At 44.8% G+C, this 18,478-nt stretch overlaps 1 protein-coding gene across 5 annotated transcripts in view; it reads left to right on the top strand.

Moving 5' to 3' along the window:
* Positions 1–17,096, top strand: part of GOLGA1 (golgin A1) — a 66,143-nt gene extending 49,047 nt beyond the window's left edge. For all 5 annotated transcript variants that reach the window (XM_066580747.1, XM_066580746.1, XM_066580745.1 and 2 more), the window contains 4 exons: positions 457–516; positions 6,891–7,049; positions 7,314–7,400; positions 13,498–17,096. In XM_066580747.1, the coding sequence (XP_066436844.1) occupies positions 457–516; positions 6,891–7,049; positions 7,314–7,400; positions 13,498–13,578 (387 nt within the window). In that variant the 3' untranslated portion in view covers positions 13,579–17,096. The remainder of the gene's footprint in view (positions 1–456; positions 517–6,890; positions 7,050–7,313; positions 7,401–13,497) is intronic.
* Positions 17,097–18,478: the final 1,382 nt, after the last annotated feature.

Raw genomic sequence — 18,478 nt, 5'->3', positions numbered from 1 at the left:
ATTTGCATATTTCTCCCTAAGGAGAAAAGATGGCGTTACTGACCCATAATTCTGGCAGGAACAAAGGGATTAGACACACAAAAATATCGACATCTAAATTGTTAAACTGACTATTTCTATTCCCTATGTGCGAAAAAGTTAGGGCCCTTTTACACTGGATCGTGTGATGATCGTGCATTGTAAGATCGGCCAGCGACTGAATGATGAACAATAATATGTATGCAAATAAGGAAGATGGAACAATGCCTCGGCAGCGCCATCTATTGGATGGCAGCATTCCTTCAAATCAATGTACGGCTCTTTAAACAAGTCTTTAAAACAATGATTGGAATTAGGAAACCAGGGCTCACATTAAAAACAATAGTTTGACCCAAATGCCATTATTTTTCATTGTTTTCATGCTAGAAAAATGACATTAATACATTGATAAATTTACCAAATTCTGTTTATTCCCAGACAATAAAACAACTTCAACAGAGAATGGCGGAACTGAAGAAGACGTTGCAAAAAGAGCTGGTGAGTTGGTGGACAAAAGAGCTTATTTCTTAGGCCGGCATCTGACCGCTGTAATGGGGCTGCACTTTAGGGTCAGTGTTCTAGACTGAACACTTGGACCTCCTGTGGTTCTGGTCCGGGCTTTGCAAACCTAACAGGGCCATTAAAATGCTGTTATTTGAAAGTGGCATTGTAGTATTCTCCCTTAACCCCTTAAGGACCAGTCTGTGTTGTACCTTAAGGACCAGACACTTTTTAGGGATTTTACCCATGTGGTGGTGTACCTGCCCTATTTTTTTCCCTTTTAGCTATCAGAATACTTTTCTATGCGTTTTTTTCCCCGTAACATATAGGGCTATTTTTTAATATCTCTTTCACTGACTCTGTTTTTTAGTTTTATTCGGGGTAAAAAGCTAAAAAAAAAAGATTTTTTTTTAAACATTTCTAGTTTTTTTTAAATTTAATTACTTTATTTTAGCGTAAATATAATATGGGAACGGGTTCCTTGTTTTGTTTCATACGTTTTGATATATATTATCTTTTTTTTAAATTCGTTTTGTTTATTAATTAGTAATAAGCAGTCTGTGAGATACATATCAAAGAAGATTTGCACGGTACATAGTGATGTAAATAAAATCAGGGTCTTGCATCGGGTTAACATCATTTTTGTTGCTGTGTCACTCAGACTGTCTGATCACATATATGTAACAATAAACTTTTTTTAACTTATAAGAACAGTAAAAAAACAACTTCTGCTCTTTCTTGTTTTGGGTCTTGGGAGTTGAGAGTTTTGGGTCTTCCAGGCATTTGTCGGTAGGAAGGGGAGGGGGGGGTTATTGGAGGAGTGGGGAGGGGGAGGGTTAGCGTAGGGTAATTTTAATTTTAGTCAGTGGTTAGGGTAGAGTGTGAGCCTAGCCAGGCTCCCCATATTTTTTGGAATTTGGTCGGGCATCCTCTTTTTTGGTATATGATTTTTTCGTATGAAGTTACAGTGTTTACGGATTGGACCCAGTGTGAGATCGAGGAGGGCTCCGTTGCCATCCATTTCATAGCTATTTCTTTGCGGGCTAGGAATAGCGTCTTTTCGAGAAAAATGCGGGTGTGGTATGGCCACGTCTCCTCCTCCAGTAAGCCGAACAGCGCCACCTTGGGGTCTAATTCGATGGATAATGGGGGTCGTAGAAGTGAGTTCACGAGGTTTGTCATTTTTGACCAGAATTCCCTGACGAAGTAGCACTCCCAGATCAGGTGCCAAAAATCGGCCCCTGGTTGGCGGCATCTCTGGCACGAGTCCGAGGTGGCGCCACGCATTTTATGTAATCGTTTGGGAGTGAGGTAGGCTTGGTGTATGATGTATAGTTGGATTAGCTTATTGTTTACGGCAGGTGACACTGACAGATGGGATTCAGAGACGTCTTGCCATTCCTCGGGTGTGAGGGAGGTGATGTTGCGCTTCCATTTATCAAATGCTGGGGGAGGGTTGGGGTTTATTTTGGCTGAGAGGAGGTGTGTATATAAGACTGATATTAGGCCTTTGGGTCCTTGGGATTTGAGGATGCCTATTATGGGGAACTTGGTTATGCGGGCTGTGGAGGGGGGGGGGAAATTGAGAGTTTAATGCATGTCTCAGTTGAAAGAATCTAAATAGCTGGAGGTGCGGGGCCTGTAACCTGTCGCGCAGTTGTGTGAATGTGGGGAGCGTTCCATCTATGTATACGTCTTTTAGCGTTTGTACTCCTTGGGCGATCCAGTACTGTGGGTCTGGGACAGACTGTAATGCAATAAGGCCGGGGTTATTCCAAAGAGGGAGTTCTGGTACAACACCTTGGTATCGTTGCAGTGTCTTTGCTTCCCTCCATACATTGAGAGCCAGTTTATGAAGTGGAGTTAATTCAGAGGTTTTGGTGTGTTCCGGGAATTCTAAGAAATTCAGGAGATTATGACCTGTTACTTGCTTTGCAAGTTGTTTGTCTGCTATAGGCAGTTCCTTTCCTAGAACCCATGATCTAATATTTCGCAATTGTCCTGCTAGGTAATAGAGCCGGAGGTCCGGAAGGGCCATTCCGGCTTGTTCTTTGGGTCTTTGTAGGGTTGATAGGCTCAGCTTGGAGCGCGAGGAATTCCAAATAAATGTTGTGATTAGGGAGTTTAAAGTCTTAAAGAATTGCTTGGGGACGCTCACTGGCATATGTTGTAATATGTATAAGCATTTGGGTTGGATGACCCATTTTTATGAGGTTTATACGTCCAGCTACAGATAGTGGTAGTTTAGCCCATCGTTTCAGTTTGTGTTTTGTGTTTTCTAAAAGTGGGTTTATATTGTCTATTATTGCATTATTATGGTCATATGACATAAGCATTCCCAGATATTTAAATGTTGAGACTGGTTTTAGACCATATTTTGCTACATAGGGGTCATTTTTTGGGTTAGCTTCTGTGTAGAGGATTGTTGATTTGGACCAATTGACATGTAGTCCGGAGAAGTGGGAGAATCTGTCTATGTGTGTCATGGTTTGGACGAAGGAGTTTGATGGGTTCGATAGGAATAGGATTGTGTCATCTGCGTATAGTCCTAGTTTGCTTTCCAGGTCTGACCATTTAATGCCGGTCACGCTGGGGGCATTTCTTAATCGGATCGCCAATGGCAATGGCGAACAGGGCCGGGGATAGAGGACACCCTTGTCGGGTGCCTCTTGTTAGCTGGAATTCCGCCGATGGGACCCCATTGACAATAACGTTTGCGCTCGGGGACTTATATATGGTTTTGACCCATTGTTGAAAGTTGGGTCCGAATCCGAAGCGGATCAGGCAGGCTTCCAGAAAAGCCCATTCCACCGAGTCAAATGCTTTTGCCATGTCAAGTGAGACTAGGGCCCAAGGCATATTATATTGTTTGCCTAGTTGGATGGCCGTTTGGACTCTGCGGATGTTTATGGTTGTGGATTTTCCTGGCATAAAGCCCGTCTGGTCAGGGTGTATGATGGAGAGGATCACTTGATTCAGCCTGGTGGCCAGAATTTTAGTTAGAATCTTGTAGTCTGCGTTCACAAGTGATATAGGCCGGTAGGAGCCGCAGTCTGTGGGATCTTTCCCAGGCTTCAGGATCACTACTATGGAGGCTTTGTAAAATGAAGTCGGGAGTGTTTTGTCTATTTGCGCTTGGTTTAATACTTCAAGGAGTTGTGGGCCTAGTTGTTCGAAGTATTTGCGGTATGTCTCTATTGGGAGACCGTCGGGTCCTGGTGATTTATTAAGGGCCATTTCTTGGATTATTAGTTGGATCTCTTCCAGAGTGAAGGGGGCTTCTAGAAGATCGACCTGCTGCTCGGTGAGGGTTGGGAAATTTAGGTCATTTAGATACTCTAAAATGTCTGCCACTGTGTTATTGGAGGATGACGTGTACAGGTTAGCGTAGAATTCTTTAAAGCAATTAGTGATGGATGGGGCGTCAGTGGACTCTATTCCGTGCTGGTTTTTGATCTTGAGGATCGTATTTGTTTGGTTTTCGCGTTTGATGAGGTTAGCGAGTAAGTGGCTAGATTGGTTCCCTAATTCAAAGTAGTGTTGTTTGGAGAAGAATAGTTGGCGTTTGGCTTTGGCATGTATTTGTTGTTTATAAAGTCGGGATAGGCTAAGCCAGGCTATTTTGTTGGTTTCGGTGGGGGTTGATATGTATTTCTTCTCGGCTTCTAAGGTCTGATTTTCTATATCTTTATCAGCTTGGGATGTCGTCTTTTTAATGTGTGAAATGGCGGATTTTAGAAAACCCCTGATGTAGGCCTTCAGGGTGTCCCATTTCAAGGCGGGGTGGGTATTGTCTTTGTGGGCATCTAAAAATAAGGAGATGTGGAAGGGCATCTGGTCGTCTGATCCAATGAGTTTAAGCCAGAATGGGTGCAGTTTCCAAGTGGGTCTTATTTTGATTTGGGGGAATTTTAGGGTTAGCAATATGGGGCTGTGGTCCGAGATGCCTCTCGGGCAGTGTGTTATATTTGAGAGGTGTACCGCTAGTTCTATGGAACTGAATATGTAGTCGATTCTTGTCAGCGCGTTATAACCCGGTGAGTGACAGGTATATTCCCGCGTTTCGGGGTGGTGGTGTCGCCAGAGGTCAACCCATCCGACGCTTTCAATTAGTTGTCTCAAGGGGGAGTTTGAAGTGGGGGTGGGGTTGGAGGGAGTATAGAATTTGTCTTTGGTAGGGTCCATTATCATGTTGAAGTCGCCTAGGCAGATCGCCTCCGCCATTGGGTAGTGATGTGCAAACGCTATAGCAGTCTGCAGAAGGTGGAGGTTATTGTGGGGCGGGTTGTATATGGATAGGATGACATATGGTTTAGAGTCTATTTCTCCGTATATGAATATAAACCTTCCTTCAGGGTCTCTGCAGGTAGCGATTGGGTTCCAGCGTATCGACTTGTGGATTAGCACAGATACGCCCCTAGAGGAGGAGGTGTGAAAGGAGTGGGAGGCCCATTGGATCCATGGTTTTGAGAGGTTGTCTGCCTTATCTTTGGTGAGGTGGGTCTCTTGCAGGCTAGTGATATGAGGGTTTAATTGTTTAATGTATGAAAATACTGTCCTTCGCTTAAGTGCTGTGCCGAGTCCTTGCACGTTCCAGCTAAGACACCTTAGGGACGTCATTGTTTACGTGGGTATAGAATTTAGTCCCCTTGTGTGTGTCTTTGGGGGTCAGGTAGGGGGGGGGGTATTGGCGGGTGTGAGGGGAGGATTGTGTTAGCGCCTGTTGGTGAAGAGCATTGTTGGAAAACATAATACAACATTTCAAACCAATAAACATTGACATCTTGCTAAAATAATACCGCAGATTATCAATAAAAACAACAAAATTAGAAAAGTTGAAAGAAGAGAAAGAGAAGAAAACAGGGGGAGGGACAGATGTATATTATCTTTATTGGTTTTGGTTTACATGGCGCCTATAGCAACGGTTTTGGTTGGCATCGGCTTTGGGTTATTTTCTTTCTTATGAATATATTATTGTTTTATTCTGTAATTTTTATTCACTGACGTATGTAATCATGTTTTTTTACTATCTATGTCCCCCATAATGTCATACAAGACCTCTGGGGGACATTCACATTTTTATTATTTGGCATTTTCCCACTGTAGCTGAGGCATCCATAGGAGCCCCAGTTACAGGGAAAAACATCCCCTATAGTGACATTAGTCACTGGCAGAGCTAGTCAGGGTCTGCTGCGACCCTGCAGCTCTGCTGTAGCAGGGAATCCCAGTGGCCACATGAGCCCCGGGCTCCCATAGTGGAAGTTACACTTCCACTTTCACCTTTTAGTACACAGCGCTCATTGAGTGCTATATACTCGGGGTACTAACAGCTGACAACCTGTCCTTCTTCTGATTGATTACAGACGCAGGAGGGTTTAATCCCTGTCGTATAGTTACATACGGCTGGGCTTAAAGCCCGGGACCAGGTGCCATATATTTACAGTGCCTGGTCCTAAATGGGTTAAAGAGGACCTATCATGGGTATGTCAGCATGGCTGGGTATATCGCGCTGCAGCCGTGGCCCCGCTTACTCTATAATCTCCCTGTTTTTTTTTCCATTTTCTCCTCTTTTCATCCATATGGGCTTTTCTAGATCAAGCTCTTGGCACTGTCAGTGTCTGACTTCTATTGTTGGATTATTCCTTTTTGCTCATTATAATTTTGGTTTTAAGATATTCGTCTGAAACGTTTGAGAAGATCATCTGAAGTAGTGCAAAAGTGGACTTTGTTGCCCATATCAACTAATCAAATTTTGCTATTCATATTCTAATAGGCCTTAGTAAAATGAAAGATAGATTCTGATTGCTGTGGGCCACTACGCCACTTTTACATTACTTCTCATAAATGTTTGTTTCTTTGTTTTGCACCTTGTACCCCTTGATGTTTCAAAAGTGCCTATTTAGTTTTTGGCTCCATAGAGTTGAATGCTAGTGCACACTGGTAGAAGTTGTGAGCCAACAGTAGACCTGTGTTTGTGGAAGATGGAAATACCACACTTCGGGCTTATTCAGACGACTGTATATCGGCCGGGTTTTCACACCCGGCCAATATACGATGCTCCTCTCTGCAGGGGGAGGAGGCTGGAAGAGTCGGGAGCAGTGCACTGAGCTCCCGCCCCCTCTCCGCCCCTCGCCGCTATTTGCAATGGGAGGGACAGGGGCGGAGCTAAGTCCTGGCACTTAGCTGCTCCCCTTCCCATTGCAAATAGTGGCGAGGGGCGTGAAAATCCGGCCAATATACAGTTGTCTGAAGCTGCCCTTATAGTAACACTGACAGCTGTTCTGTCTATGAAGGGTATATTAATACAATGTAGTATAATATGGTTTCAGATTGCGCCGCAGCTCATCTTTCTTAAACCTATTCTCTTCTAGAGATTGAAACCCGAACCAGAGGAGAAGCTGAGTCTTGCGGATCCACCTGCCCCCTCCCTCACCGTGACCAATAATGCTGATCTCAATGACTCTCGGGAGATCAACTTCGAGTACTTGAAACATGTTGTACTAAAGTTTATGTCTGCTCGAGAAGCAGAGGTGAGGACCCTAAAGTAAATTATCAGGCACGGCTGTAGATACGATGGCAGCGTTCTATATGTATTCGCAGTCTGTATTGGCCTATAGTTATCAGATGATAGCCACTTTTGTAGAACAATGTTGCAGTTTCGTATCTCTACATATCTTGCATCCGCTCTTCCCTTCTGCTGACACCGTCATATGTTTATCTGTGAACCACGTTTTTGTCCCAAAAAACTATGAAAATGTAATTATTATTATTTTTCTTTCACGTTGACAATTCAGGCATTTCATCTTATTAAAGCCGTATCGGTATTGCTCAACTTCTCTGTGGAAGAGGAAAATCTACTAAAGGAGACACTAGAATATAAGGTAATGGATCTGTTTTTATGTTTTGATGTTCTGTTCTCTCTCCTCATCTAAGAAAGCATCTAGGACTGTTTGATCAAATTTTGTTACAGTCTTTAAAGAATGATCACCAGTCTCTACAGATGGTAAGAAATTCACAGCTGCTTTCAGTCACTACACTATAAGTGTATTTGGCCAAAAGCAACATAATGGGGCAACGGTTCACTGATAGAAATAGAAGAATCAATACTACAGTATTCTGCTACTAATACTTTTGTGTTAGGTCTACATGGCAAATGCACCTTACATTCAACTTACCGTATATACTCGAGTATTAGCCGACCCGAGTATAAGCCGAGACAATAAGTTTCACCACAAAAAAATTGGAAAATCTTATTGACTCGAGTATAAGCCAAGCTATACTCGAGTATATACTAGGTAAAAGCAAACCTCCATACTCACCTCCCAGCCGGCGTCTGTGCGACAAGCGGCTTCAATTCTCGCCGCTGTCATCCCCTGCCGTCCTCTCTGCTTGGCTATGTCCGTGCTGTGTAAGTAAGCGCTGTGATTGGATTGAGCGCTAGCCAATCACAGCGCTTACTTACACAGCACTGACAGCAGGGGATTTGAAAGCCGAGCAGGGAGATGACAGCAGGGAGAATTCTAAAGCAACCTGATTGGCTGTGAATGATCGAGCAGCGACTGTGATTGGCTGACACTCGATCCAATCACAGATCTTACTTACACAGCGCTGACGGTGGGGGATGACAGAGCCGAGCAAAGAGGACAGCGGGGGATGACAGCGGAGAGAATTCAAGCAGCCTGCCACACAGCCACCGGAGTCACAGACGCCAGCTGGGAGGGGAGTATGGAGGGTTTTTTTTTAAAGCCTTCCCTGATTCGAGTATAAGGCGAGGAGGGCTTTTTCAGCACAAAAAAATGTGCTGAAAAACTAGGCTTATACTCGAGTATATACAGTGTTTTGCTATGGGAAAGAAAATTGCAAGAAAATGATGGTTATAAGTGTTCTTGCAAGTGTTTGTGCCCCCTCTACTGAAGCCACAAGTGACAGGGTCATCCTGGAGTCACAGCTGCAATAAGCATAAATGAAGAAATGTTACTCTGTAAACTCCAGGCAACATTTACATCTCTAGCAACTATTTCAACACTCTTCCTTCCCTTTGTTTTAAAAGGGTAACTCAACTTTCTTGTTCGTATCATCGGGGGACACAGCTAAAGACCGTGGGTATAGCTACTGCCACAAGGAGGCAGACACTAAGCAGAAAAGTGTTAACTCCTCCTACTAGCTATACCCCTTCTACTGGCATCAAGCTAACTAGTTTTAGGTTAGTGTCCATAGGTGGCACACCTGGTTCTCGCTGGTCTTTAGGAACCCTTTTGGATTCAGGGGATACAGGGAGGCAGGACTCTCCCTGTTACACCACCGAGGAGGACAAACAGAACAGAGATAACCATTCTGTTGCCTTTCCTAAAAAGAGGCACGTTCATGCTAGAACTTTAATCTGACCCGCCAGCTATAGTGTCCCCCTTTTACCAGAGCACTCCATGCCTCTTTAAAGGTAGGCGAGTACAGGGGTGTACACTGCTGGTGTAATGATGTCTATGTCTTCCCTGTTGAAAGGGTAAGTATCTATCCTACACTAAGGTGAGTATTCTTTCTCCCCCTCCCTTTTCTTCTTCCCTCCTGTCTCTTCTCAATCTACTACTACCTCCATCCTCCCCAAAATACAAGACGGAAACAGATCCCCTAGGATAGGCAGCTACAAGGCTATTTTCTGCCTTGTTAGGGTTCTGGGGCCAGCTCCTAATCAGGAGGGACCCTTGGCCAAGGGACCAGTAACACCCCTATCCCACACCTTCCTTCTACTAGTGCCACCATACTTGCCTGAAGCAGTGCAAGTGCATCTCTTCAGCGAGGGTTCTAAGGTCAGCTGCTGGGAAGTGTTAGACTCCAATAGTCTCCTGCAGGTAAGCAGGTTTCTGGCGGCCTTTCCTGCGCTGTTGCCTGTACTGCAGCACATTTTGCAGTAGGCCTATATTGTAAAATTTTGTTACATTTGCTAGTGGATGTTTTAATGCCATGTCCAACTCCAGATCAGAAGACTCTAGACAGGGACCGGCCAGAGACACATACTATATGTGCACTCTTTGCAATCCAAAATTTACATGCGGCCAGTTGGAGCCATTGTGTTCTAACTGCAATCCATCGCGACAGGCTGCCATAGAATTCCCTACTGGCACACCTCCTGTCCAGCCCCTACAAGTCACTGAACCAGAATGAGCAAGTTCCCTGTTGCAGGCGGTCACAAACCTTATCAGAACCTCTAGCGCTATTCTAGAAAGGCTGGACTGTTCCGCTAGTCACGCTTTTCAAAATGTGTCCGACGGAGACTGTTTTCATGCAGGACTCTTCCCGTGGTAGACCACTAAAGAGAACTAGACTTTCCCACTCAAGGCAACCATCTAGATCCCCTGCATCTCCATCGCGTTCAGTTCTCCCTGAAATGCCATTGCAATCTCCCTCCCAAGACCCTAGTCGGTCAGATTACCTCTCTGATTCCGATCAAGATGAAGAACAGGCTTCAAAAATCTCCACTATGGTGGATAGTCTGGATACCTTTTTGGTCGCGGATCAAACTTCGACCACATTAGTGGCAACTTTTTCATTTCGACATCCAAAGCGTTCTCAAAAAATAGTGCTTTATGAGTTTCGGTGAGTTATTGAACAGGAATGGAGCTGCCTGACAAACGCTTCACTAAACCTAAGAGTCTAGACATCATGTATCCTTTTAAAGACGACTTAGTTAAGTGGTTATCTTCACCAGCAGTAGACCCACCAGTGTCCCATTTGGCGAAACATCCCTGCCACTCTCCCTATAGCTAACATTTCGTTTTTTCAAGACCTCCATGACAGGAAAATAGTCATTAGCCAAAACCTCTTTTGAGGCAGTGGGGTCGGTACTCAGGCCAGTGTTTGCCTCTACTTGGGTCAGCAAAGCCTTTACGGAATGGGCTAAACAACTACTCCAAAATATTATTTCCGGCTCTTCTCTGGATGAATTAGCAGATATTGCACAATAGATAGCTCAAACAGGGAAGCTATATGAAGCTTCCCTGGATACCAACAGAGTCTTAGTTCACGCAACGCTGATTTCGGAAGCCATGTGTCTTATCCTGTGGCTTAAATCTTGGGATGCAGATGCCTTCTCCAAGAAGTCCTTAAAAGGTCTTCCTTTTGTTGGTTCAACACTTTTCGGAGCTAGACTTAATTAAATCATTTTGGAGGCTACTGGGGTAAAAATGTCCACCTACCACAAAACAGACCCAGACATCCAAGAGTTCTGCAAAATAAAATAACTCTTTCGTTCCTTTTGCCGCTCCAGTCTCTGGAACTTTGAGACTAAAAAAACAAAAAACACAGGAACCGAAACAAAGGCCTTCATTTAAATCAAGACCAGCTTGGTGTCCCAGGTCTCAGCCTTCCAAGGCCTCTTTCACTAAATCTGCCACATGCAGGTCAGACCCGATCCGAGCTGTCTCAGATGTTTGCTGAGAATTCTCTGTTAGATACACAGTCAGCGACCTAGACGCATGTACCCCGCAAGTACTGAGGAAGAGGTTCACTTACCCCGAAATAGGTATACAAGCTGGTTTTAATATGATGGCCTCATCCTTCGAGGCGATTCTTTTCAGCCAATTTAATGCTCTGCCTCTCCAGTGTACATTCTATTGAAGTGGGACAAGTCCATGCTCTCTCTCGATTGAAAGATCCAAATACCTCTTCAGATTCAGCTCTCCTTACTTTGGTGGATGGATTCCCCTCGGATCCATCTGGGATGCTCTTTTCTGACCCTTTAGTGGCAAGTATTCACCATGGATGCCAGCCTCTTCAGCTGAGGGGTATGCTGAAAAATCTCTCAGCACAAGGCACTTGGACCGAAAAGGAGACCACCCTTCCAATAAATGTGCTGGAAATTCGAGTGATTATACTGCACCCCAGCTAACTGGGCTACGAGTTCGGATTCAAACAGACAATGCGACGGCCATTGCGTACATAAATCGTAAACGCAGGACTCGTTTATGACCTGAGCCGAAGATCACCTTCCAGCACTTTCAACAGTCAACATACCAGGAGTAGACAACTGGGTAGCCAACTTCTCAGCAGAGAGACAGTAGACCCGGGAGAATGGGATCTTCATCCCAAAATCTTTCAAGCACTTTGTCGAAAGTGGGGCCAACTGGACATCGGCCTCCAGAATCAATCACAAGCTGCCAATCTTTGTGACCAGATCTCAGGACCCTCTTGCTTGAGCAGTGGACATACTAGTAATTCCATGGACAGAATTGCGGTTCCTGTACGTCTTTCTCCATTCCCAGGACTGAAGACCTTCCGGTGATTCTCATTGCCCCAGATTAGCTTGGCAGGGCATGGTATCTGGATCTCGTCGACTCTCCGTGGCTCCTCGAGAGGATCTTCTCTTACAGGAACCCCTCTTCCACCCCGAATTTGTTCACCCTTTAACGGCGGGACTGTTGTAGTCACGGTCTTGAGATCATGTTGATTTGCAGAACCTGTCATTCAAACTATAATAAAAACTAGGAAACCGCCATCCTCTCAGGTTTATTATCGTGTTTGGAAAAATTTATTTTGCTGGTGCAAGCAACGCAATTTCCGTCCTATGCATTTCTCTATAGCTTTCCTTTTTACAGGAGGGTTAGATATCCGCACTATTCATACTTTTCCAACTTCCGCTGGCCTCAAAGTTGAGTGTCAGTACTTTTCTGCAGGGGATCGCTCACACCAAACCTTCATACTTCGATCCCTCCTTGGGACCCTTAGTCTTGTACTGAATGCGTTATTCTCATCCCTTTGAGCTGTTGAGTGAAGTTCCTTCTCGACTGTTGAACTGGAAGGTGGCCTGACTGCGGTTATCTATATAGGCCAGGTTTCAGAGCTCGCAGCTCTGTCAGCCGAGCCACCTGTCCGTTCTCTTACACCTTAGGTGGTGTTGGTATTCCACATCAATGAAGAGATAGTTCTGCCATCATTTTGTCCATCCGCAGTTCATCTGAAAGAGCACTCTCTTCATTAATTAGTGTCTAGTTTTGCGGACTTGCCTCTCTGACGCTCTCTCTCTCTGTTTGTGATTCCTGATGGCCCAAGACGTGGTTTTTCAGCTTCAAAGGTGGTCATCTCTCGCTGGATCAGATCAGGGGTGACAGAGGCATATCATGCAAAGGGCAGAAAGCCCCCATTCCGTCTTATGGCACATTTTACTCTGGCAGTGGGCACCTCATGGGCGCTACACAATGGGGTTCCCGTATGCCGATGTGTAAGGCTTCTACACGAAGCTCTTTGCATACCTTTTCAAAGTTTTACCAGGTAAATACGTTTGCAGCTGGAGACGCCTCTCTTGGTCAAAGAGTTTTACAGACTGCTATATACTGTCTGCATGCATCCTTATAGACTTTTCCCACCCTCAAGGGACTGCTCTGGAATGTTCCCCAATAGTAAGAAATAAGGAGAAAACAAGATTTTTGCACATACCATAAAATCTTTTTCTCGTCTTGTTTATTGGGGGACACAGCACCTCCTAGTGGCAGTAGCTAACCCTACGAACTTCAGCTGCCCCCCCCCCCCCTTCCCCAATGAATCATACCGTAAAATCTATTTTTCGTAAGTACAAAAATATTGTTTTTGTCAAACTTCTGACGTGTCAGAAATTTCAATTGGTGGGGGTCTCACTACCCAGAGCCCAACCAATCACTGAAACGAGTGGAAAGAAGCGCTGCGGGCGTTCGGTTGTCACTGTGAGTGATGTATTGACTTCATAGAGTTTATTCATGGCTGGTACACCGCTCCCAGCAGTGATGGAAACTGTGATGAAGCACAGCGCTCAGGTAAGCGTTTCTGCCTGTACGTTTTAGCGATTGGTGGGGGACCCCCAGCGATCAAAACTTTTGACAAGTCACTATGACATATCAGAACTTTGTAAAGTTTACTTACCCTTTAATGTATCAGTGTTTCAATAAAAAGTGAAATCATGTTGCCGTAATTGGACATGCTTCATATTTCTTTTTTGTTTCTCCTCATTTCTAGATGTCTTGGTTTGGTTCTAAGCCTAGTCCAAAGGGTACAGTCCGCCCATCGATTTCTAAGCCAAGGACCCCCTGGTCTTAAGTGGACAGCATTCTCAGCAATGAACTTCCTTTTGACTGCACTTTCTATGAAAATAACATTGACGCTGGAAGGTTTTGGTGCGTTCTAACCACTTTCCCTACTAGGTGTTCTATGAGCTTTTCCTAACTTGTTTACAATCCGGGTATCTCGGCGGTGACTCCTATTGGTTTGGGTGGATGATTAATATTCACTCAACCAGCACAGAGAAATAACAACCTCAAACCACTGTACATATGATCCTATGCAATGGAAGACTTCCCTACTGCTCCTTTTCTGCACATGAGCTGCATTTGACTCCTTATTAGCCCAATTCTCAGTGTTTCGGAGCTGCTGTCATGTGATATCCGACCAGCAACACTGACAACCTGAAGGATTTCATTTCTCCGTGTCTTTCAAAGGGCTTTTAACAAACCGGATGAGAAGCGGTTCAGGGCGCAGGGTAATTTATAGTGTTTTATGGGATTAGTGCCATTGTGGGCCTTAATTCCATTCTTCCTCTCGGAGGTGTTAGTATGCAAAGTCTCAAAGTTATCATTTTATATAATAGAGGAGATTCAGCTTTAAAGGAAAGCTTCAGCAAGAAATTGTAGAACTCCTGCCTTCATGAATGGGGAGGGTATCAATGCAGGTCTTGTTCCCGTATCCGGTAGGAAATGGCGTTTATACACGATGAGGATATTTAGCTAATCCTCTGCTGTATACCTTATACAGAACTGCTCAGATGCCGTAATAACCTCACCGTTCTGTTAAACAGATCACTACAGGCTTCTATCGTGATCGAAATTCAATGCAATAGAACCACTTTGCAATTCTGTCCATCTGTATCCATGTTGGTTTTAGGTAAGACTCGCAGAGAGTAAATAAAGGTGATATGTAGGAGCTGCAGCTCTGGGTGACAGGTGAATGAATATGACCTTAAGGCCAGTTAATAATATGGACTTATTACAGATGTATCTGCTTTCACGGATGGAGGCATCTGTATTTTAATCACTTTCCATAAACTATAATGGGTGCATTTTTCAGCAAAAACGGACAACCGTAGTGCATGGCCGTGACCGATACAGCCATGGAAATAGTCAGATGTTCATTAGCTCCGAATTATAGTTTGCAAAACATGGATCAAATACGGATTAAAAATATGCTCATCTGAAAGCGACCCTAGGCTAATTTCACACGGGCGAGTGCGATACCGGGCCGTGCAACTTGACCAGATATCGCACACGGGAATAGCCGATTTCTTTGCGAACACGAGGTGCAAAAAAAAAGCCTCGCATTGCTTCAGGAAAGCCGCAAATCCTACAACACAGCTGGAAGCCATGAGGGAGGATTGGCAAGTGTTTCCTATTGTTTTCAATGGGGAAACATGCATTGCATTCTCATGCACTTCGCACGCTGTGTGAGGTTTTCGACGGCCCCATTGAGAACAATGAGCGAGGCGTTCTGAGGGAACACCCAAACATAGGACATGCCCTTTTTTTTTCCCCGCGATGCTGGAAAAAAGATCGCTCATGTATATGACCTTATTAAAAAAAATGTGGTTCATATTCATGTGTCTCGCAATGCACAAATCTCGCAGGATTTTCTCGACCTTATGAAAGCGGCCTTAGGTTAGGTGCACACTAGTTGTAAGTATGAGGCACAAGTCCGTGGATGGAGAGCGATCCATGTGCCGTCCGATATACACGGGCACAGCTCACTGACATACATCGGCATGTCCTATTTCTCGCCCATGCAACAGTCAGGGATATAACATGCCATAAGGTTTTTGCACATGGCCCATCGGTCTGTGTGAAAGAACGTCCTTGTGCGTAGCCTCATAGGCTATAATGGGGCTGTGTGCTGTCCGTGGACTAACACAAACGGCACACTGCCCCAAAAATGGTAGTGTGCAAGAATCCTGAGGAGCGTTTCACATAGGTGGAATTATTATACCCCCAGATCCGTACGCCTCCATGCAGATTTCGATGTGGAATTAAGATTTCTTAATTCAGCCTGGAATTCCGCATCCAAATCTGCGAAGAGACTTCTGGGTTTTGGTGCGGATTTTGCAGCGGTAGAATAAGCTGCGGACTTGCGTGCGGAATAATTCCAACCTCTGTGAATGCACCCTAAAGCCGTATTTACATGGCTGATATTCTCATGTGAGTTTTTTGTGTTGCAAGACGCACGAAAATAGACCCCATTGTTTGCAGCTCTCGCATGACCTAATTCTGTGCGAGTCTCACGTGAGCATAGAACATGCAGAACTGCGGTCTTCTGCACAATGCGAGTTGCGCCAGAGACTCTTGGGCTTGAATCGCGATTGTAAACATACAGGGAGGACTGAGGCCGTATTTATACGCTCAATTTCTGTCCAGTTGCGATTCGGACAGAACTTACACATGGGTGATTTTGTATCGAAAGCCCGAGATAGAAAAATCTCAACATGTCCTATTTTTGGGGGTAGCAATATCGCCCATTCATTTTAATGGATGTGTGAAAAATGTCGCAATTTTTACGCACAGAGATGTGATGCGTTTTTTTCACATAAACACACAGAAAAATGGCAGGTTTAAGAATGCAGTATTGGTCTTATGTGAATGCAGCCTTATAGGACTTCCTGCTGGAACCACTTCGGGCTCCGAAAACTGTCACAAAGATGAGCGTGAAATCACCCTAAAGGGAGTTATCTGAGATCACAGCATTGTCCCATCCTTCTGCTCTAGCAACGAGAAGACGGCAAAAGTTTTCAGACCTCAGACAACTTATGAGAAACTTAATTGTCTAAGAAGCCGTTTAATGGAAAATATTGCAATAGCACAACAGCAGAATAGTTTTGCCTTGGTTTATCCCCTGTTGACGGTAACCGCAAATAAATAGCCTATACTTCAGTTTTAAGAGTAGGTAGTTTTTCAACTGTGTTGGCATATCTGGCCGGTAAGTTGTCACAGCTGCTATATATCAGAAGGATGAAAGCAGGGCTTCTCAACTCCCGTCCTCAAGACCCCCAACAGGTCATGGTCGGAGAATTCCTATAGAAAGATGAAATGGTCAGAGCCTCAGACATAATCCTGCGATCCTATGGAAATCCTGGCCTTTTGGGGAGGGAAGATGACTGGGGTTCAGAAACACTTAGTGTAGACGACTATGGTGCCTGTACATCCGGGTCCTCCCCAGGAGAAGCGTCCGGTCACTATAGAAGGGATTGTATAGAGCGCAAATCCTACCATGTTATAAAGTATTAAGTTGGTGAATTTACTGTACACAAAGGAGGACAATTCCCTTTATCTGATTACCACAATGCACTTTACTTGGAAGGGGGAACATCATTGTGTTGTTGTATAGCCGCACCTCAGTGTTATCTTCGCTTTTTAGCACGTTCCTACTGTGTTTGGGTTTTTTAGTTCATTATCCGATATTCCTGCCACTATATTGATTCTAGGTCTTCGATCCGCCTTATGATTCATGCTGGGATAAGAATAGATTGATGTGGAAATGTATCGTTGTGGCATAATAAAATGATCTCCCTTTACTACATATCTCTATGTATAACTATAGAGATCAGCGGCGCCAGACCGTATGATTGTCAGCAGGCCAAATAATCAGATCTGATCAGTCTGCCCAAACGCTGCCGCCATCTTTAGGTAGCCACAATGGAATCTGGGGATATGGTACTCATACTTGCCTTCCTCTCTGTCCCTCCACAAGGTCTGCAGCGGTTCCATCATACACATGGACATTTACCTTAACGGAGCATTTTAGGGAGATAAGTCACTTCTGCCGTGGCAACAAAAACGATTGGGCATTATTCTTACTCAGACATCATCTGTTGGGGGGAAAGTTTATCAAAACCTGTAAGGCAAGCTTCTCAAGGGCGAGGGAGATATCTGGCTGTGATTCACGGCCTGCTATTACCCTCGCCGTCCATGTGAAAGCCTCGTGGATGCAATGTGTTTTCATGTGCAAACACCCTCGCATGTATGGGGATGCAGGAAATCCCCTGCTGCAGCTGTCACAGCCGCAGCAGAGGATCGCAGAGCTATCCCATTGTTTTCAATGGGGCCGTAGCTGGGATCTCGCAGCTAGATAGAAAACTCTACGGGATTTTTCCTGCATAGCATCACGGTGCCATACAGGAAAACATCGCTCATGTGTTTGACCCTATTCAAAAGAATGGGGTTCATATTTGTGCGTCTCACAATGCAGAAATCTCACGCGATTCTCTCGGCCGTATGAAAACTGCCTTACTGATCAATGAGACAAAGCAACCCCTGTTCTCGGGATTGTAGGGGGGTCTCAGTGGTGAGACACCCACCGATCAGCATGTTATCCCTTATCCTCTGCAAACGCAGCCCAGCAATTGGCGCTATTACACGCCATTAACATACTTACCAATACAGGCCAGCAGTAAGTAATTGGGATATTAAGCACTAGCGCTTGTGTACTATCAGCCTTAAAGGGGTTGCCTGCTCTCCTTTTAACTGATGACCTATCCTCTGGATAGGCGATTTGTAGTTAATGTCTGGGGGTCCATTGCTTGGTAATCCATTAGCTGATTGTCCGGCGCGCTGTCCAGTGCAGCAGGTCAGATGTCATCATCAGTGTTCAGAGGAGGAAGTTGAAGTGCGCGGCTTCACCCCCAATGAAATTAGTGAGAGCGCCGCTGCTCCTCCATTTCTTGCTTCACTCCTTGTTAGGATGTTGCATCTATTTCCTGTACTGACCGCTGATGATGATGTCTGCCCCGCTGCATCTGATGGCAGACCAGTGCCCATCAACTACTGATGGCCCATCCAGAGCATAAGTCATCAGTTCAAAAGACTTTAAGCTACGGGACACCATGCCGAGACCAGGAGGCAGCGGGGTAAATATGAATGCTTTTATTCCATTTCACAGGTTAAAAGCCCAGGCTAGAATCAGG

This window comes from Eleutherodactylus coqui, chromosome 10, assembly GCF_035609145.1.
Source record: "Eleutherodactylus coqui strain aEleCoq1 chromosome 10, aEleCoq1.hap1, whole genome shotgun sequence".
NCBI classification, from domain to species: domain Eukaryota; kingdom Metazoa; phylum Chordata; class Amphibia; order Anura; family Eleutherodactylidae; genus Eleutherodactylus; species Eleutherodactylus coqui.
The sequence above is the reverse complement of the archived record's forward strand: the minus strand, read 5'-3'. Positions and strand labels throughout refer to the sequence as shown.